The 23,050-nt window shown below is 40.8% G+C and overlaps 1 protein-coding gene across 2 annotated transcripts; it reads right to left on the reverse strand.

Annotated features, from left to right (window-relative positions):
* Positions 1–7,458: 7,458 nt before the first annotated feature.
* On the reverse strand, positions 7,459–21,913 carry fam210b (family with sequence similarity 210 member B). Of its 2 annotated transcripts, XR_004897631.1 has the most exons (4): positions 21,197–21,913; positions 11,059–11,252; positions 8,165–8,510; positions 7,459–8,121 (listed from the first exon to the last, which is right to left on the reverse strand). XR_004897631.1 is itself a non-coding variant. In XM_031301758.2 (3 exons), exons 1-3 carry the CDS (start codon positions 21,722–21,724, stop codon positions 8,294–8,296), a joined length of 939 nt encoding a protein of 312 aa, XP_031157618.1. In that variant the 5' UTR covers positions 21,725–21,913; the 3' UTR covers positions 7,459–8,293. The 2 variants fall into 2 exon arrangements, 1 of the variants encoding a protein (XP_031157618.1); XM_031301758.2 differs by having other exon boundaries at positions 7,459–8,510.
* Positions 21,914–23,050: the final 1,137 nt, after the last annotated feature.

The following is a 23,050-nucleotide window of genomic DNA, read 5'->3' on the forward strand; positions in this document are numbered from 1 at the left end:
GTCGAGTGCAGATGTGAGTCGCGCATGCTCAGATTTAAACTGTTTACGGCATAACGTGTCATACTGAAATTTGTGAAATCTATAAAATAATAAACGTTTCTCTTTACATACAATAACAGAAGATGGTAATCATTTCAAAAACGTTGTAGCTATCTATGACTGTTTGGTTGCTAACGTTAGCTCAAAATGCCAATCAAGTGACAGCCTTTGTTGTGTTTGATTGCTAACTTTTAGCTAGCAGTCATTTCAAAAACGTTTTGGCTATCTATGACTGTTTGATTGCTATCGTTAGCTCAAAACGCCATTAAGTGACAGCCTTTATTGTGTTTGACTGCTAACTTGTAGCCAGCAGCAGCAGTCTTTTCAAAAACGTTTTAGCTATCTATGATTGTTTGATTGCTAACGTTAGCTCATACACTGTGCGTTAGCTCAAAAAGCCGTTAGCATCTTGTAGGCTACTTGTCGCAAAGTGACGCATGCGTGACTCACATCTGCACTCGACTCACATCGGGCAGTGACAACGTAGACCAGCTTCTGTTTCTGCAAAAGAATGTACAGATTCCAGCCAGTGGTGGACTATGAACTGGTTACACACACACACACACACACACACACACACACACACACACACACACACACACACACACACACACACACACACACCTAAATGTGTTTCCATTATGTGATTCTGACACATCACAAAAGTTCTGTTGAATGGACTGTAGTTGCCACAGTTCTAAAAAGAAAGGGCCTAATTTTAGGAAGTTCAATGTGCCCAGTCAAGTTCACATTTCAACAGTCAACCTGGTAGCTGAAGTACTCCTTAAACCACATTTAGCAGTATTTTTTGTTTGATCTGAGTACAGCACTTTAAAGCTAAATGTAAAAGCTCTTTTTATTTAACAGTTTTATACTTGAATTAAATGTATTTGAAAGCTGGCCAGTTTTTAGTTGCAAAAGTTTTTATTTTTGTATGAAGACATATAAAGTAATATCAAACTACATTTAATTTGTTGTTTCTTTTCTTTTAAATTGTATGTCTACTACAATCACATGGGAAAAGTAACAACATTTACATACTATGAATCGTTTTTTTTTTAATCGAGAATCGTTTTTTTAATCGAATATCGATATTGAATCGAATCGTGAGCCTAAAAATCGGAATCGTGACATTGTCTGAATCGTACACCCCTAATATATATATAAATATATATATATATATATATATATATATATATACAGTGAGGAAAATAAGTATTTGAACACCCTGCTATTTTGCAAGTTCTCCCACTTAGAAATCATGGAGGGGTCTGAAATTGTCATCGTAGGTGCATGTCCACTGTGAGAGACATAATCTAAAAAAAATAATCCAGAAATCACAATATATGATTTTTTTTAACTATTTATTTGTATGATACAGCTGCAAATAAGTATTTGAACACCTGTCTATCAGCTAGAATTCTGACCCTCAAAGACCTGTTAGTCTGCCTTTAAAATGTCCACCTCCACTCCATTTATTATCCTAAATTAGATGCACCTGTTTGAGGTCGTTAGCTGCATAAAGACACCTGTCCACCCCATACAATCAGTAAGAATCCAACTACTAACATGGCCAAGACCAAAGAGCTGTCCAAAGACACTAGAGACAAAATTGTACACCTCCACAAGGCTGGAAAGGGCTACGGGGAAATTGCCAAGCAGCTTGGTGAAAAAAGGTCCACTGTTGGAGCAATCATTAGAAAATGGAAGAAGCTAAACATGACTGTCAATCTCCCTCGGACTGGGGCTCCATGCAAGATCTCACCTCGTGGGGTCTCAATGATCCTAAGAAAGGTGAGAAATCAGCCCAGAACTACACGGGAGGAGCTGGTCAATGACCTGAAAAGAGCTGGGACCACCGTTTCCAAGGTTACTGTTGGTAATACACTAAGACGTCATGGTTTGAAATCATGCATGGCACGGAAGGTTCCCCTGCTTAAACCAGCACATGTCAAGGCCCGTCTTAAGTTTGCCAATGACCATTTGGATGATCCAGAGGAGTCATGGGAGAAAGTCATGTGGTCAGATGAGACCAAAATAGAACTTTTTGGTCATAATTCCACTAACCGTGTTTGGAGGAAGAAGAATGATGAGTACCATCCCAAGAACACCATCCCTACTGTGAAGCATGGGGGTGGTAGCATCATGTTTTGGGGGTGTTTTTCTGCACATGGGACAGGGCGACTGCACTGTATTAAGGAGAGGATGACCGGGCCATGTATTGCGAGATTTTGGGGAACAACCTCCTTCCCTCAGTTAGAGCATTGAAGATGGGTCGAGGCTGGGTCTTCCAACATGACAATGACCCGAAGCACACAGCCAGGATAACCAAGGAGTGGCTCTGTAAGAAGCATATCAAGGTTCTGGCGTGGCCTAGCCAGTCTCCAGACCTGAACCCAATAGAGAATCTTTGGAGGGAGCTCAAACTCCGTGTTTCTCAGCGACAGCCCAGAAACCTGACTGATCTAGAGAAGATCTGTGTGGAGGAGTGGGCCAAAATCCCTCCTGCAGTGTGTGCAAACCTGGTGAAGAACTACAGGAAACGTTTGACCTCTGTAATTGCAAACAAAGGCTACTGTACCAAATATTAACATTGATTTTCTCAGGTGTTCAAATACTTATTTGCAGCTGTATCATACAAATAAATAGTTAAAAAATCATACATTGTGATTTCTGTATTTTTTTTTTTTTTAGATTATGTCTCTCACAGTGGACATGCACCTACGATGACAATTTCAGACCCCTCCATGATTTCTAAGTGGGAGAACTTGCAAAATAGCAGGGTGTTCAAATACTTATTTTCCTCACTGTATGTATGTATATATATATATATATATATATATATATATATATATATATATATATATATATATATATATATATATATATATATATATATATATATATATATATATATATATATATATCTCTTGATATCGTCTTAAATTTTGGATATCGTGCCTTTACTTTTTTGCGAAAGCACCAATAGTCAACCCTACAATATCGCCGCATAATTGACATCATTGTATTTGGTTAAAAAATATCGTGGTATTTGATTTTCTCCATATCGCCCAGCTCTAATTGGGTGAACTGTCATTAGATCATGCAGAGCTCAGATAGCACAGATATGTATTGCAGTGCACATGTATAAACAAATCAAAAATGGGCACTTTTGTTTTGACATCCAAATAAGTAAATACATAATAAGGTTAATTTGCTAATTTGTTCAAAACCTGAAACCCTCTAATGTTGTCTGCCCTTTTGGACACACATTTTGAACACTTAAACATTTCAAAAACCACACACTGTAAACTAATCCTGTTATCGACTAAGAAACATTGTTTTAGTGTGCTTTTAGAGGTGATCTACCTGGATAAGAATAATTTCTAGGTAAACAATTAAAATACATGAAAACTAGCCCCTAACCTACCAATTCTGGATGGAAAGGTAACCATATGAAAACACCAGATGTAGGAGAGCTGGTTGTATTTAATTTTGCAAACTAATGCTGCATACGTTTTTACTTTTATTGTGAGTAAATCTTCACTAGAAAATCTTTTGAGGAAACAAATCCCATGGTTACTCCTTCAGCCATTTGAATATTTTTGTGACCAGTACGTCTTTTTAAAAACAATATTGTGAATCCACTGAAGACAAGATGGAGGCCACAGTCTTCTGCCAATGTATGCTTTGTATTAAATTGAGTTTGACTAAGAAGGGGAGGATTAATTGGACTGAGAAAGGACGGAGGTGCCGCAGTACACTGCAGCTAGTATTCTGAAGTATTGAATTAACAAAGCGCAAACTGAATGACTCAGCTGCCTGTTAGACAAGTGACAGGCATTCAGCCAAGTTACAGTAACACACAGTCAAAAACATAATCCACAACTGCCAAAAACACTTAAAAAACTTATGCCTGCTGCTTCCTCTCCCTCCTCTTCTTTCACATGCTAGACATACTCTTTGCCTCTCCATTTCCAACCTTGCCTCCCTCTCTGCTCAGTTATAATTGCTCACATTTAACAGCTGAGCTTCTGAATCTTGAGGAGCAATGAGAATGCGGAGGCGGCAGCACGCACGAAAAAATAAATAAATGCACGCATCTCTGGTGGAAATTGACTGGCACCAGTGTTTAAAATAATAAGATGCAGCTGTTGATAGTAGCGACTGTCTCCAGGTTTACTTCCCCGTGGCCCCTGTGGCAGCAGAGGAGCGGTGATGAAGGCAGACAGCTGACAGGTGCTCCAGGATGATGCTGCCATCAGGTGTATCTGCTAAACTTAACTCGGAGACAGGAGAGGAGAGATAGGGAGAGAGGGGGGAAAAAAGCGGAAGAAAAAGATGCTCGAGCAAGAGAGTGAGTGGGGGAGAAGGTAGAGAGAAATGGACAAAAACTATGGGAAGAAGATGCAAACAAGAGGAAGATGGAGGATAGAGAGCATGCACTAGAGAGGGAGAGAATAAGTGTGCGTTTGTGTATGCAGTGTGTATGGTTGTGTGCACTTTGAAACTTTATGCCCGTCCTTCCTGTAAAGAAATACACGGGATGTCTTTGAACCTGCGAGGTTGCCTCTCCGTCTAGACGCAGACATTCTGGAGGGCTAACAAGTTTACTGAGCGGATCAGGAGATGGGGAGACGGCAGGGGAAAAGTAATAAGTGGAGATAATGAGCAGGTGCAGAAAATGATGGGAGAGGAAACATAAAGAAATAATAGAATGAAGAAATTAAATAAAAGAAGGTGCAAGAGGAAGAAAAGGCAGCTTGTCAGGGAGTGTGTGTGTGTGTGTATAAGATCTGTGTGTGAGAAAGTATGTGCTGTTGCCATGTTTCTATATTACTGCATGCATCAGCACTTTGCAATTACTATATATATACACACACACACACACACACACACACACACACACACACACACACACACACACACCTTCAAACTCGTGTGTCAGAAATGCAGCCTGGGTTTAAATATACAGCCATAATGGATTCACTGTGTGTGCTGCTCTGACAGTGGTGACGCTGACGGTGTATCTGACTTTAATAAAAAGGTGCAGCGGGCACAAGTCAGGAGCTGAGGCAAGGATTGAACCCCCTTGAACCCCCTCGTGCTGGGGGAGGGGCCCTTCATCAAACTCGAGGCCAACCGGATGAAGTGTTCACTCATATCATGACTCAGTTCTGGGTCGAGCAAAAGGTGACGCGAGTGTAACCAAAGAGCTGATCTTTCCTCTCTTTTTTTTCTTATGTGTGTTTAGCTGTCTCTACACGCACACACACACACACACACGTTTCTAATACGCAAATGCACAGCAGTGTGGAAGGAGAGGAGGCTGACAGAGCCCAGTGCATCGCAGGTAGTCCGACAGAGTGGCTGGGAGCGCTGTCACCAATTTGTTCCTAGCCATGGGGGACATGCAGGGAATGGAGAGGTGATGGCAGCTCCCTGTCCTCATCATGGCTAATGAGGCCCAGGCTTCTCCTTCTTCCTCTGTGTGTGTGTGTGTGTGTGTGTGTGTGGGGGTGCAAGATCGGTTTATATCACTTCGTGTCACAGTGCTGCCAAAGCTCCTATTCTTGAAAAACCGGGGTTGATATCTGGCAGAGACCGCTGTGCGGTGCATTCTTTTAGTTCTCCATATACAACTCTCCTGGCTGAATTATTTACCGGGCCGAGAAACACACAAAGAGAGAGAGGAGATCAGGTCTTGTTCAAGGCAGCTACTATTCACTACAGGGACACCACACCAGCTGAGGTTTGCTTGCTGTGCTGGCTGACCCTTCAAACCATCAAGGAAAGAGAGAGTGAGGAAAGGAAGATAGAGAGGAGAGAAATTGCATCATACCTGTGATAAAATACAGCCAGAAATAATAAATTTCTTAGGAGGACTAAAACGGGTTACTGTATAATGACATAACCCCACACGGTACACCGTCATAACAGTGCTTTATTTCAACCTTTTAATAATGTAGTTTTTTTAACACTAGTGTTTCAAGTTGAAGTATCATCCATTTGTCTGTGACAAAATTCTGTAAACGGTTTCATGTTTGAGTGATTTCACAATATTTGTACTCTGACTTTATCATTGCTTTGTAGAAACTGATCTGTCACATTGAACAACACTAAAGAAGTTTGGGAAGCGTTTAACTATATCATATCTGTGGGATGCATGAGGCGTGATGCTCCTTCGTGTGATATAATGCTGGTATCCATCTTGAAGACATTAATAGTACAAAGACATTCAATCTTATGAGAGATGAGAACTGTATGATGCGTTGTTTCAGAGTGATGGAGGAAGAACAGCACTGTATTTGTAGTTCAGGAGCTCCCCAGTGTGGTAGAAAAGGAGAAGTGCAACCAAAGGTGGCACATCTCCATATATTAGGTTGAAAGTGATGCAGTGACATAATAAATATAGTTCATTTTCTTAAGCTTTGTCTCTATCTGCTGGGACTTACTGCACAAAATTGGAAAAGTGCAAAGCAGCTATTCTAACTGTTTCCTCCAGGATAAAAGCAAACTGGTTGTGGAAAAACTTCCTCTTGTTAAAAATAAACTATTATACAACAACAAATATGAAAACTTCTGAAGCAAATTGGTTTGATATGACTAGCAAACAGGTGTTCATTTCCCTTCCAGCATACATGGAGCAACATAGTATTCATTAAGAGTCTCCATCAAATCCCAAGGGAAAAATCTGTCTCTATAGCTGTTTAATGCTCCACAGTGTTCATCAGCTAGTCGCTAACTTTGCATATGTGCAGTTTGGTGCTGGGCAGGTAGTGCACTGTGGGTTTTTAAAGCTATTTGTTGAAAACTGCTATCTGATGCTGTCGAATATAGTGAGGGAGAATAAAATCCGTAAAGTTGCAGGTTGTAAAAAAAACAACAGTGACCTAAAAGTGTAGAACTGAGGGGAACTGCAGTCAGTCAAGTCTTTGTTGGTTTATCACTACTAGCGACTACATATTACATTATAGTGGCGATGCGGACCTGGACGATTATGCATCGATGCGGTGACAGACCATAATCAATTATTGTCTACTGATGTAACTTGTTTTGCCGGTCACTGCTTTTTTAGTTTTTGCCTTTTGTCTGCTGTGTTCAGACGCCGCTACATTCAGGACGTGTCTTTAAGAGTAGATACAATAAAAAGGGGAGTTCATATAAATCTGACTGCTTGAATTTATCAATGAAAGCCACGTGTAGCAATATATAATAATATTCAGAAGGTGACTCGAATTGACAGGACAATCGTAATCAAATTGAATCGTGAGACCAGTGTAGATTCACAACCCCATTAGTCACTTGATCCATTGTTAATATGAAAGTATAGATTATAGCAGCTTTAATTGTAGTCAAATAAAACCTTATTGACTTATTGTGTGATGGTGGTATTTCATAACAAAAACATACCAAATATAAAAGGCCGCTTCCTTTTTTAATAGTAAAATACAGTCCATTAAATCAGAAAAAAAAACTCACAAACCAACATTCGTTATCGAAAGCTTGCAATGAACTTCAGCTTCACTCAGAGATTAATGTCCTCAACATTTCTGCTTGGGCAGTGGCATTTGCAAAATTAAAGAACAAGAGGGAGAGAAGATAAGAGAGAAAAAGATAGTAGGGCAACAGCAAAGGGATATACTGGGAAGAACGTGGATGCCAGGAGAGGTAAGAAGAAAAGTTGCAGGGAGCAAAACAGCAGAAAATAAAAACAGTGTAGGAGAGAGTCTGAGCTAGGTAAGAGAAAAGGAGAGCGAGAGGAGCGAGGTAGGACACAGAGAGAGCCTGACTTATTCTGCTGATTCACATAACACCAGAACATGGCCTAGTCAGCTAGCGGGGAACAGTGGAGGAGAGATCAGCTTTTTCCACTTGTCCCTACGGGGAACCTTCACAGCATTAAGAGACAAACCAGCCCCCTGAAAGAGCTTTAAATCCCTAATCATACCTCTGATTGTAAATAAATACGAGCTTTTTCAGCCTTTGTTTTTGGAATGCACACATATGTAACATGACTCCAAATGCACATGTTTTTCAAAGAGCTGTTACACTTTAGACTTTTTAATCCTACAGAAACACAATTTAAACACTTTGATTCTTCTGGAACTAACAAAGGAAATGTTTCACCTGAATTCACAATGACAACAGAGAAAAGAGGAGGCATTTCTAGATGATGAGTAAGGATATATACAGGCGTTTTAATTATGGCCATTAACAGTCAGTTGCTCGATGAGGCAGCAGAGGAGAGCCATCAGGGTGCAGGTGTGGGTGGTTTGAAAAGACCAGTCTTTCTAAAATAGCGCACGATGAGAGGCACGGACACCAGCGTGATGCTGATGCGAACCGGAGCGAAGAGCTTGTGGACGGCGTAGGCCAAGACGAATGTGCTCGTCCCTGCTGCCATTTTAGACTGAACGACTGCCTCGCTGAAGCCCATTTTGCACAGCACGCCAGTCATATCGATCCCACTGGGGAGACGGATGACACAGAAAACTGGTTAGAAGTACATAGAACACACGTTAGGCAATCCATCACACATTTTCTCCTTACATTTTCTTTTTAATAAATGACATGGAACAATAATCATAAACATGACTTTCAACATGAGGCAGGAGGGGAAACTATTTTTTTTAAATAAATGAATGAAAAAAAAATTAAGAGAAATTTAAAGTCTAATGAACAAAAAACATTTGAAAAAAATAAAAATCAATTAATTTAAACAAAATAAAATCAACCATTTAAAAAATAAATGAACACAAGTACACCATATTGAGAATATATACACAATAGTAAAATAAGTAGTAGTAGTAGTAGTAGTAGTAGTAGTAGTAGTAGTAGTAGTAGTAGTAGTAATAATAATTAATAATAATAAATACTATTATTAGACTATATTTGGACAATCAGCCATACAAAACCTAATGCAACTCCAACAATAACTCTCTATGGACCATTATCTGGATTACAACAGTCCACAAACCCAAAACAAACATTTACACAAAACATCTCAAAGAAAAAAAAGAAAATCAGATTTGAACTTGCAGGTGCTTCAGGGCCCAAGAAATAAGTCCTAAATGCCTCACACTGCAATAACAACTTATTTTTGTTATTGCAAAGCTTTTGCTCCTGGCTGGTTGCATCTTCAATGATTTCTAGAGATTAAATATAAAGAAAACAAATCCCTTTTGGGTTTACGTAAGTGGTTAGCAGTGCAAATCACTTTTATCTCCACCAGAGGGAGCTGTGTTCAATAAAGAATGAATACTAGTTTATTTAGCAGCCTTTTGAACCATTTAAACTGATGACATTAGCATAAGAAGCACTGCAATCTGAAATCACACAAATCAAAGAGGGTTTAACAAGCTACATGTATCACTGCCTTTGCGAGACAGTTTTGTAGTCGTGGCATTTTCATCTGAGCTATTCTGGGAAATAAATATGTAAAGAATGTGCAAACACGAGGCTTAGAGCTGCTTCAATCAATACGGCATCTCACTCTCTCTCACATTAACAGCTCTCTGTCGCACTCAGCAAACGTTAGTCCGCTAAATCTAAGGATCCATCTGCACCTTTACAACTGTTTACCCAGCACACAGCACTGCATTAGCAGGCCACATGCCTGGGCTTTGTGGCCTCGCAGTGATAATGCTCAATGTTTGTTACATTTAGGGTCACTTTTCAGTCGAGGGTCATTATCAGCTATATGAGGAAATGTCTAAGCTGTCGGATAATCTCTGCCAAGTCTCTCTGGTATTCAAGCCCCTGGTATGTGGCCAGACAGCCAGCCAGACAAGGGCCCAGAAATTGTCTGGAGTGATACTCTTAACAAAACCAAGGTTGTGCTGTGCTGCTTTAGCCTTTCACTGTCTGTCACTTTAAATAGAAGATTACAAAGTGCATAAGTTAGTGTCAAAGATTTTAGATTTTGCATGTGTTTGTAAAGTTACAAGTCTAAAAGAAACACTTTGATGAGAAAATGGACTCATGTTTTATTCAACATGATTTTAGTGTCTGTCTGACTCTGGCAGTAATTTTTTAACAACAGCAGGACCAGCATAATGTGGCTGACTGAGTGGACATTCTCAAGAGCCCGTGCTTCACTTTCTCTCATAACAGGTCCCATTTTTCTGACAATTTGCACCAGACACTCTGCATTCGTCGGTGTAAAAGCAGCCCACGGGTCAGTAATTTCCTGTGCACATCTTTATAGGAAATGTTACACTCGGATGCTCTTACACTGCTAGATAATCAGTAAGTGATGTTTTATGCATTCCAGAGCTATTTTGTAATGTGTTGAGTACATTTTACTTTTCTGTAGTATGCTTTCCCTTTCAGCCTGCTTCATCTGCTTTTACTTCAGTCAGTGATTTCCGACATTTCTCAAAATACGTGGATACTTCAGAATGTTGCCTTTAGCTGTAGGCTGTGTATGGTTTATCAGTGTTTTAAGCAATGGTTATGGTTAGGGTTAAGGTTAGGTGCCTTGAAGTCAACGGTCGCAGCGCTGCCTGGAAGGAGACGTTGGGGGCTTAAAACACCATAGAGCCTGTGTATGATCAATGGGGACTATACGGCTTGTCGTCAAAGGAATCTCTTTTTCTCCACCTGCTGAGAATCAGTATCTAGAAATATGCTCTTACTGTCTGATTCTCGGGAATAATTAAAAATGTGTTTTTTCTCTGTCACATTGTAGCCACACTTGAAATTGTGACTTTGCTGCAAATAATCTATTAAGAATCTTTATTAAGACAATCAACAAGAGTAAGAAATATGTTATATTACAAAACAAGAAAGTAGGACCAGATGTATACCCAACACGTTTGTTAAAACAGCGTTTAGGCGTTTTAGGGTGGAGTTGATTGATTTTGCACTTCAATTTCATCAATCCCTCATCTTCGTTTTGAAACAATGGGAATAAAGACTAAATAAAAATATATGTCCAGCTGCTAACAGAACTTCCTATATGTAGCCACTGGTCCCCCACCTGTAGAAAAAAGCAATAATTTGACGTTTTGTCACCTGGATAGGAGGAGGTAGAACATTCCGAGGGACATCAGGGAGATTCCAATGTGAAAGGAAACTCCCACCGCTCCATACTCCTTGAAGACTTTCTTTAGCTGCTGGGTCTTGTTTGGTTTTTCTCCCTCCGGCTCCCCCAGGGCCTTCGCTGTAGATGAGGAGGTAGTTAAGGCCTCCTTTAAATTCTGCTCGTCCTGGACAAAAAAAGACAGCAGAATTGGAGGGAGTGAGCAGGACAAAATGAAATGGGAGGATGAATTGAGAATCAATCCCTGGTGCTACAGGAAGCCGAGAAAAAGAACGTGTCTGTAAGGAGACAGAGTACATCTAGACATAAACGGAGAGGAGGTACAAATGGCAAAGAGGAAGTGGATTAAAATTGTGGGGATAGTTTCCACTTGGCATACAAAATCGTGAAACTTTTCGTGTTAGTATTCCAAGTATTCCCTCAAACTACAAAACTTACAAGCTTCAAGATGGAGGCTTCACTACTGTTTCAACTGATGTCACAGATTTAACCTTTTGTTTTCATTTAAAGGTGCTCTAAGCAATGTCACGCATTTTTTTAGGCTAGAACATTTTTGTCACACAGCAAACATCTCCTCACTATCCGCTAGCTGCCTGTCCACTGAACACACTGTAAAAAAAACACGGTCTCTGTAGACAGCCCAGGCTCCACACACGGCAACAAAAACAAACTGTGCCAACCTGCACCACGAAACAAACAGCGTTCCAGCCAATAACCAACAAGAAGGATTTGGGGGTGGGGGAGGGTTAGTGCCAGGAAGGGAGGGGGAGGGGACAGGATGAGGAGGAGGGAGGGGCGAGCTAGACTTTGTTTTGTTTGACAATACTTTGAACGTCAACAAGAAGTGACGTCACCCAACATTGCTTACTCTAAGGTGCTAAACCTTAGAGCACCTTTTTAAATACACAAGGAAGAAAAGCTCAAAGAACCAAGCAATCATTTCCTTCAATATCCACTTGATATGAGTTGACAGTGTTCGTTTGGTGTTGGCATGCGTAGTGACACAGAAGCCTGACATTGATTTGTTACTCTTGTCTCGACATCATTTAGTAGCATTTACAGGTGCAATAAGCTAATTCTAATTACCTTTGACCTTAAAGTTTTTGCTGTTTGCCTTTACTACCAAGCGGCAACCTCCGGTGCTGAAAAATGAAGCCAATGTGGAAGTGCAAAACACTGCAGTTCATTGAGTGACCACTTGAGACTGGCTCCATAAGGAAGTCAATCCCCATTATGCCAGCATCAGACTACACAAATTTAACTCGATTTTGACCCGACGAAACGTCGCAGACAGATGTTCAAAGTCGTGCCCGATAAGGAGGGTCGGGACCGACAAACGTTTGCCATTACCTCCTGTAGTGGGACATAATCAAAGATCAGCTGGGACACTTCAATACCACGACGCAGACAGTCTAGCATGTCAGACTTTTTTGTCTTTTTCCGCCTAGTGTGACATGTTCTACGACATGTTCCTTGACATTGACCAATAGGAAGAGAGAGCGCTCTCTGGCGCACATATGTTAACATGGCGAAAAAGGAGAGAAGCTACGGCTGCTGTCAGGTGGAGGAAAGATACACACAGTGCCCATATAGGCTTTTTTCATGGCATGGATCGCCCCGCTTCCCAGCATTGTACGCTAGTGGGCTAGCCACTAGCAGTTATCTGTTTCTCCTCACTTTGACCACTGACAAGCAAAGAAAACAGGCTACACCTTCCTACAACTAAAATGGCTGCACCTAATTGGGCGAATGCTACACGTGGGGCTCCCGGATTTCAAAACAGACCATAATGGCGGCTTGTTCAGAATACAATCTCTTATAATACGAAAATAGTTAACCGAAACGTGTTTCTGAAAACATTTTAAGCAAGAAATAGGCCATGCAGTTGCTGAATCTGTATTTATTTCAGATCGAGAACGGTCAGTTTAAAAGATTTGAGTTTTTGAGAGGCTGCTGCTCCACGACAGCACACGATAATCGGTCTGGGGGCTGGTTGTGTTATACTTATAGTGTTGCCACTCTTCTGTCCAAGACACAGCAAGAATATTTGGCAACATCTGTCTAGTCTGACATAGTGACTGTCGTGAAAGACAAAATGGTGTAGTCTTCTACGACGTTCCACTTCTGGGATTGCTCCGTTGCCGTCGGAAATTCGGCCGGTTTTCACTCTTTTCAGCCGGATGTCAGTCACCTTCCGTTTTCTTTGTGTTGGCATTTTAAACCCTGATTGATTTATTAATACTATGGTTAACTGCTGCTCAGATCTCTGCAGGGTAAATCCAGACAGCTAGCTAGACTGTCTAATCTGAGTTTCCTGTTGCACGACTAAAACAACTTTTGAACTTACTTTCCACCAAAACAAGTTCCTTCCCGAGGATTTTTGCAGCTACACAGTGGCTTTTCCAGGGGCTTAGCACCGCCCATGACAATTGTGATTGGTTTAAAGAAATGCCAATAAAATGCAGCACGTTTTTCTCCCATCCCAGAATGCGGTGTGGATAAGCCAGACCCTCCTTTCGCAGCGCTGTGGAGGAAGGTCTGGCAAAGCGAGACTAATCCCCATAGATCCCAATGTTAGGATGCCCAACTTTACAGCAGAAATAAAATGTATTCCTCTCCTGTTTAAATTATATTCAGGCTTAAGGTTATGCATAATTAAGGGCGTTCCACTATGAGTGACACAAAGGGTGCTGTCACAGGAGGCAAGCATAAACTGTAGGTTTCAATCAGCCAGCCTCAGCTCCATTTCAGTCCCTCCAGGATTTCGCGATGTCGCGATCGCGCCAATTCACGCGAATTCAACCAATCACTGTGACTTTGGTGCGACTCTCAATTTTGACCAATCACCGCAACTTTTCCGCAAATTTGACAAATAACTGGAGTTTCCCGCAACTTCAACCAATCCCAGCAGTCCCACGTGCCAGACTTTACGTCAGTATAATGAAGACGAGACTCGAACATCTCACGTTTACCAACAAAACGTACAGCAAAAGACCGTGCAAAACATTTCAGACCGCCCTGCCAACCTATATACATTTTAACATCAATGTACGCTGTAACGATTTTTCACTCTGAAGTCAGCGGCTGCTGTTTCAATCCTGTCAGCTGTCTGCAGCAGGCGGGGACGGGGCTGCTGCTCAGTTTCCCCGCCACACACCACAAACACAAAACACACACACACACACACACACACACACACACACACACACACACACACACACACACACACACACAGTGCGTCTCACTATCTTTGTGGGGACCCGTCATTGACATATATATTGCCCCTTACCCTAACCTTAACCATCACAACTAAATGCCTAACCTTAACCCTTACGCTCACCCTAACCATAACCTAATTCCAACCCTAATCCTACAACCAAGTCTTAACCCTCAAACAGCCCTTTAAAGTTGTGGGGTCCAGCATTTTGGCCCCACAAAGCTGTCCGGACCCCACAAGTATACTGTATTCCCGGTTTTTGGACCCCACGAATATAGTTAAACAAGAACACACACACACACGCACACACGCACACACACACGCACGCACACACACACACACACACACACACACACACACGGTGGATACAGGAAAAACCGGAGATGAGACGACAGGATGACCTAAATTGAGGACAGCTATGCTCGTTATTGTAAGTGCAATGATAAGTTAAAGTCCAATAAGTACTTTATCAAACCGAATGTGTGTCCCAGGCCAGGTTAGGAAATTAACAATGTAAAGATCAACAAGCCGACACATATGTTCATATTTGATTCATTCAATAAATTATTTTTTGTCTTAAATCCACCAGCCATTTTCATATTATACCAACATTTGCAGCATCCTGAGCCTTTTTGGTAAGGTTAGGAAAACTCAGCCCAGAGTAGTTTTATTCTCCCCGAAACAAGTTTCCTTTTTATTTTTATAAAGAACTATTAAAAAAAAAAAAAAAAAAAAATCACAACTTTCACTGCCTCCCGCAACTTCATTGCAACAAACATACAAAAGATATCGCAACTTTTATCGCAATTTTTTACAAAAGCTCCCGCAAAATCAGCCATTTTGGGCCGCAACAATCTAAAAAAAAGGCCACGAAATCCTGGAGGGACTGCCATTTACACTTTACCATTTTTGCCCTTTTTTGGATTAGGCAACATCATTGCACAGCCATGATGGTGATGGCCAGAGACACCGAGAGCCGCCCACTTTGAGCTTCATTTTTGCTCTTCAGAAATCTATGGGTGACGTCACAGAGACTACGTCCTTATTTTATACAGTAGTACTGACCCACTCTGAGTGCTAAAACAATATCCTATCACACGATTTATCAAAACAAATCCAACGTCCAAAATTTCCTTTCCCTGACGCAGAATCACCACACAAAGATGCATGTTGAAGACATTTTGTTCAAACTGAGCTACAACAATCTTTTATTTCATTCAGATAAATATAAGGTCAGATAAAAAAAATGCATGCATCATCAAAATATAGAAGAAAAACGGTGTGCTGTTAATTGGTGCATCATCTAGTTCAAAGTTGAGGTCATACAAGTAGGTCAAACAAAGCCTGTACTTTTTATGAGCTTCCTCTATTCATCATGCAGCCGAGTCAGCTGATTAAACATAGACTGCTGCTGTGTGGTTCAGGCAATTCACATTATCACTTATCCTTTCACACACTCGCATGCACCAAGTCAGTCACTCTCTCTTACAAGCACGCACACAAAGAGCTTCTCAGAAGTGCACAAACACACACATTACTCTGTTTGTTGAACAAGCACCAGGCACAATCCGCCTGTCTGACATGTAGCAGGGAGCAGGCAGGTCACTCCAACAACAATAAGACAACAGACTGCAACGGAGCATTGATGGTGTGGAAGTGACTGAAGGAGCATATAGGGAGTGCAGGGATTTTAAGAAAAGAGAGAAAGCCTGCAGTATGTTGACTGTACAGCATGTCAGTAAACCTAATCCTCCAAGGCTGCAGTTTAAAACAGTGGTTATGCTTAACGCAGCACAATCATAGACTGTATACAATATGGACGTCGTCTCCGTGACGTCACCCGTTTCTGAAGAGCCAGAATGAAGCTCAAAGTGCGCTCCTTCAGCCATCACCATCTTGGCAGTGCCTGACGCCCAGCCAATCCAGCAGAGACGGGCCGAATGAAGCCTACAGTCTATGCTCGCCTCCTGCAGCCATAATATGCATGTTCTGTATGAAAGTACTCTAGTATGTTGACGTGCAAATTACCCACACAAAAAAAAACGTCCCCATTGTGTAAAGGCCTTAACACTGTCTAAACTCTTACAGTTAATAAAACACAAGACTTCACAATTTAATATAAGGGAAAATTGAATTTGTGTATGTTTGTGAATGTACTCGGTACTGAGTTGACTAAACAAAGCTTTGTGGTCATTTGGCTTAAAATTGTTGTCATGTCATATGTGAAAACCTTTCATCATACCCCCCCTCAAAACCTAATTATCATTTTGATTTGGTATAATACTGATTTCTCAGGTACTCATTTAGTCAGTGTCCTGACTTTGTGTGTGGTAAATACTGTGTGAAACTGCTATCTACATTTTCCCAGGCTATGAATTCTACCTGTTTTGGCAGCTTACTGCTATAAAATCTCTTTAAACCATGTGATTTAAGATCTGTCTGTGACTGGAGCCCCTGCTGCACCATACACCAAAAACAAGCTCAACTTTAAAAGTGTGTTATTTAAATTTTAGGTTTTTTTTTTTTTTTTTTTTAGGAAATTGTTTTTTAGGAAATTTTGAAATTATGTATGTACCAACACCAGAACTAACGGACATGAATGTAAATAGGGACATAATGAATATAATAAAGAATTGCAGATCATGAAGTAACAATGCAGTGGAGTTTAAAGTAAAAAACAATTCTGAATCACAGAAATTCAGCATTCTTAAACATTTCAACTCACAGAGAGCTGTCCAACGGCAGCCCTGTGTTCATATAAAAGTAGGACTTCAATCAGGAAATATTTGAACAAAATATGTAAACAAGACCAAGAGTGCATACAGAGCCAAAATTTGGTACTGTACAGTCTGTACCCAGTGCTATGGATACAAATCTGTCGGTGCCCAAGGTTACCCATTTGCCTGGTCATGTTGCTGTGGTAATGCAATTACAACTAAATGGATTTTATGGAGCCCTTTCAGGTTAATTAGAGATTATGGTTAAGGATAATGGGGGGGGAAATAATTTGACTATTTTTGTTGTTTTTTTTTTATGATGAGGGCCATTAAACTGAAATTTAAACAGTAAAAAGGGCAGCTGACAGGAGTGCATTGTGTCCAGTTCCAACTGAAGCCAAGTTATTCTAATATATTTTCTGCCAGGAGGTAACAATCCTTCTCTGAGAAAACAGGAAGTAGCTCAGGCCTGTATGGAATTCATCTATTATTAGACACAATATTGACACTGTGCCTACAAAGCTGAGACAACTTATTAAGTACAAATAATACTGCAGTGGTCTCTTTAACAGGCAAGTTATTATTATAGTTGTCTATCAAGTCATGTCAACTTGAACAGTGATGAGGGCAAAATATAGTGGGGCTGGTTTCAACTAAAGAAATTCTTAGCCGACTAACACTCATATCATTTTTTCGACTAATTGATTAGTTGACAGATCTGTAAAACTTTCAGTTTTTCATAGGTTTCTAGGAAATAAGTCATTCGGCATGAAAACGCAAAAAAAAATTACTAATCGACTAAATAAATCTCAATCGACTAGGAGGGGGCAGCCATGAAATATAGGCTGATTAAAAAAATGTTATCTTGATAATAACTATGATAATAACTTCATAACTATGCTGATTTTAAAAGAGTAACTTTGTCTTACAAAAATAGAAAAAATAATAATCAACTGGATACATTACAAGCATGTAACTGAAATATACAACAAATAGGAGTTTTGGCCACGTAATACAGTAGATTTAGGACACAAGGGGTAAAGCACCAAGTTCCATAGCTAAAATATGTATAAAAGGCATATTTATTGTTGATTATGGAACTTGATTTGTAACTTCTACATGTTTAACAAAGTGCTGCAGGGCCTCAAACTGCGTTTTTACAGTAACTCTGTGGTCCTTTTTATATCTGCTTTGAACATGGAAGCATCCCACTGGTGTATTAAGCTCCTGACACACCGACCCGATAATCGGCCGTCGGACAGTCTGGCGAGGTCGGTGACTTGAGTCTGTTTGGTGTGTATGCGCTCCACCAATCTGATTGGTGGAGCGCTAACCCGGAAATAACAAGCGGGATGAGTGACGAACGTCTCTCAAAATCTGACGAAAATCTTTTAAACTGACCTTTGTCGATCTGAAATGAAGACAGATTCAGCAACTGTATGGCCTATTTCTCGCTTAAAATGTTTTCAGAAACACGTTTCAGTGAACTATTTTCGTAAAATACGAGATCGTTTTTCGAACAAGCCGCCATTACTATCGGCTGGAGAAGCCAGACCCACGTGACGCGTTCATCATTTCCATTTTTTGTATTACGTCTCGTGCATGCACAGAACGTATGCTCAAGACGCCGTTGCTTCAGTGTGTTCCAAGGGACTTTTTGAACCTCGGGGAGCAGACTGATCAGTCCAACTGCCTTTTCTGCCGACGGTCAGCCGTTGGGTGGGTGTGTCAGGGGCTTTAGTCTTCGAGATGTATGCAATTGTGACATTCTGGTGAAAAGGTCAGGAATCTATTTTAAAATAGGACTGAACGGCAGATGCTGTCCATTCACTGCCATGAGTCACATTTGACCTAACATACAGTAACTTTCATTCATATCCTTTTACGCCTTTTTTGCTGCACTGACATTCTGCTTGCTTCAGACTGTCTTCCTTTGTTGGCCTGAATCAGACAACTAATCAAGAGGGCAGATACAATGACGAAGAAGGGAACAGCAGAAAAAACAAGCAGATCTTTTCTCTTTGCAGCAATTTGTCTTGCTAAATTTTGTCCCAAGCCCCCTGGATAAAACCAGTCTTGGTGACGTATTCACTGGCCTGCCAACAATGGACAATAGAAAGGCCAGAGTGGGCGAGGGAGCAGGCCTTTGCTTTTCAGAGGCAAGTCAGGCCAAGCAAAAAGTAAAGGCAGACAGCAGTGTGGGAGGGTCATGTGAGTGAGCGGCCAAAGGGAGTTGTACTAAGGAGGGTGTATAGGAGGGGAACAGTGGGACTGCTGTGTCTGATAACAGCTTTTTAGATGCATGAAAACACATGCAAAGTCACAGTGGCATGCAAACACAGACAAAGACACACTCACATATAGACAGAGTGGGAGGAAAATGGTAGAGTGGTGAATCCCTCCTGTCAGAGGCTCAAGCTGAAGCTAAACAGTGACTGTTGAGTGTTTTTACACCGGATTTGAGTGTTTTTTCTTTTGTGTCTTGATAAGACACAAAAGTCGAACTGAACAAAACAGTCACCTACTGCTACAGAACGGTCTAATTTATTGTGTCATTAAAGGGGAACTCCACCGATTGTACACATGAAAGTCAAGAAGTCTAAGGGACCCCCTTTGAAAATGAGATGCTACATCTCAAGGGTTCTTCCTAATGAAAGACTTTCTGACAAGTAATGGCCAAAATCGGAATCGGCAGGTCAGACTTAAAAAAAACCGGAAATACGAATTGGCCAAAAAAATTGCAATGTATCTTTAGATTACAGCTAGACTTATGACCTTCCCTTCATACCTTTCTGTTCTTTATGTGTTGGTTCTCCTGAGGGAAAAAACATTTAGATTAAAATCATGAATTGTCCCCAAGCTCACCAACAATCAAGATTTTTCACATCGCCAAACCCTATCTCACATATATCTTAGCATTTCTTTATTGCAATTTCTTGTTACTTGTCACCCAACATCAGCATCAATATGTCTACAGTAAGCGGATCTCGGCCAATATACTATATATCGGTCATGTCCGAAATAAAATTTTCACTATTTGCAAGAAAAGAGATCTTCTGGGTTTTGACCAAATATTAGTATATGTAATATATATATTAGTCAAGGTAGCAATGTTGACCACGACTTTGATCCATACTGAAATGTCTCGGCAACTATTGGATGCACTGCTGTGAAATTTGGTACAGGTGTTTATGGTGCCATGAGATAAAGAGGATTAATCCAAATGACTTTGGTAATTTGGTCTTTTGGTAATTCCCTGTCTTTTCCTCTAGCGCCCCCAAGTCAGCATTTTTATGTTTCCAATACTTTGGTTTGTAATCACATCTCATCAAAGCTAATTCCCATCAGCCTCATCTGTATTTTGTGCTAATTAGCAAATGTTAGCATGCTTATGGTGATGGTAAACATGGCAGACATTAGACCAGAACATAGCATGTTAGCATACTGATGTTAGCATTTAGCTAAAGCAATAATGTGCCTGAGGACAGCCTCTTGCTGGCATGGGTGTAGACGCTTAGTCTTGTGTAATTATCTAACATAATCATTGTATAATTCAGAATACGCCTTTAAACTCAAACCCTGCATAACACTGAGTTATACAGTTTAGTAGTGTCTTTGCCCCAAGAACTGCCTATTTCAGGTCAAGATCACCCACATTTTGTATTCTATTACTCTTTCACATCACTGTTGACTGACTCGCCACTAAAAGAGCACATGCCAAAGTGCTTACTTAATTTTCATCTTATTCAAATTAAATGAGTTTGGATAAGTGACTCATTCTTACTATGACTATCCAGTTTCAGAGTCAGGTGTCTGTGAGCCTGTTGACCATGTGCTCTCTCTCAACTCTGTAAATAAGATGTGAAGACAGTTTAAATATGCATGGACTACTGCGAATTCCCTGCAAATAGACAGCCCACATAGCTGTGCGCGTGCATGACGCCGTCATACAGTGTTGTATAACAAGCCTGTCTGGCTGTTACTTCAGAGGCCCAGGCAGGCGGGCAGGCAGCTTTTTGCATATTTCATGGTTTTGAGTTCAATCCGGGCACCACTGGGACATGGGGGTTTCCCCCCACCAGTTGAACACTGTGTGGACATAGACCGGGACCTGTGCGCTCTTATTAACTGGTCACTGGGGTTAGACAAACACTTGAGCTGAATAGTTTAAATTACCCCTTTGTTGTTAGCTTTCTGCTCCTCGCCAGCGTCGCTCTTCTTCGTGGATAAGGCTCTGGTCTGCATGGTCCCTGTAGAGCACAGTCGACTGGAAACCCCCCAGTTACCTGTAAACAAACCATTACCCACCGGTTCTCCTCTACTGCCGTGGCGTCTGTTTACATGCACGAGCGGCTGCGTGATAATATCTACATTACCGCCTTCACTTTGCCCGCGTTTGGAGAGATTCACAGCTATAGTAGCCACCCGGTCCAAGTGTCCCCAGTTAAAAGCACACGATAAGTCCCGGTTCCGGACAGGTTGCCGGCCCGGTTGTAGTTGTTTCCCCAGGTGCACAGGAGTTGCATCGAGCCCCCCGACGGATACACAGAAACACCGGTAACGTTGAAACGTGTAACCTTTGCGTAATGTCAAAGTGACGTCCCTCAGTCTGTTTGCTTTGACTTGCACTAGAAACGAGCCCGATGACTTGAAAGCCTGATCCAGAGCCGCTGCAGACAGCTTCCCCGTGCGGCACAAAAACATTGTCGACGACCGCCCTGAAACGAGCTTAGTGTTTCCGAAAAATAAAAATCTAATAAAGCGAGTAAATCGTTTTGAACAACTAATTATGACTGTAAGTAGCTCATAACATGCTGCCCTGTGCCCTCCTGCCTCCCTCCGGTCCTCTTGGTGACCGATTATCCCCAACAGCCAATGAGAGCTGACGCGCAATCGCAGATAGTAAAGCTTCACGCGAAGGGAGGGGGTATTTAAAGGTGTAACCGTGTTAATTCTTACAATTCGGCTATGTCATCAAACGTCTGTGGAGTATGTAACTGGCACTAATGCATGTATTTTTAAAGCCAGGCAGCTCTGTTTTAAGTACAGTTTCAATAAGTAAAATTCTCTGCAGGTTCAGGCTGTTGACTCACTAGTTAAATCTGTAAAGTTAAGTAGGCTACAAATTTGATCTATTTGTTATATTCCATCCCACATGCTTTCTCTATAATCATCCTCCATGCCAGGTAGAGAGACTGAGTCTTGAATATTGCTCCAGTTGTTGTCCTCTGTAAGAGCAAAGTAGGAGATGAGCTGATTCAAGCTCCACAATCCAAGCAACTATTCATTAACTTATTCTAACCAGGTTATATTCGAACATGCTGTTTACAGTAAAGATCTGGTGAGGAGGATCAAAGTTGCAAGGCATAAAAAGACATAAAATATAAACAAACACATTTTTATAAACAATTAATCACAAATAGTCCATTAAAAAAGAGAAAAAATACATGTATGAGCATGCTGAATTCAGGTACAACAAAGACATCCGCAAAATAAATGGTTATGATAAACAATACAAAATACTTTTCATTGTTGTTGGCATTATCCGTGCTTTTTTAGGTGTTGCATAGAGTGTTATCGGGAGGTAAGGCTGTTCAACCAGCAGAAAGAAAAGTTAGCATGATGTCTTGTAGCCATCCAGATCTCACATGAAAAAAGTAAGATATAATGCACTGTACAATGTCAGTGTTGTATTATTTGGTTATCAATGAGGCATTACTGCAGCATTTTAATTGTTGAACTGGTTGAGGTGGAACTACTTTAAATACCTTTATTTACTCTTGTTGAGTAGTTTAATCTATAAAAATGCATCATCATTTATAAGACGATCATCTGTTTTGTATGTAAAATCTTGATCTTCAAAGTAGCTGTAGCTGTTAAATGTATTACATTCCCTTTATGTTTCTCATTTAAATGTGCATGCCTTTGCAAAACCAGACAGACGTGTTTACAAAAGCCCAACCAAAAAGGAAGTGGTGGGAAAGTACAAGATCATAAATAACTACATTTTCCTCAGTGTCAAAAAGTTAA

Source organism: Sander lucioperca, chromosome 6, assembly GCF_008315115.2.
Source record: "Sander lucioperca isolate FBNREF2018 chromosome 6, SLUC_FBN_1.2, whole genome shotgun sequence".
Taxonomy (NCBI): Eukaryota; Metazoa; Chordata; class Actinopteri; order Perciformes; family Percidae; genus Sander; species Sander lucioperca.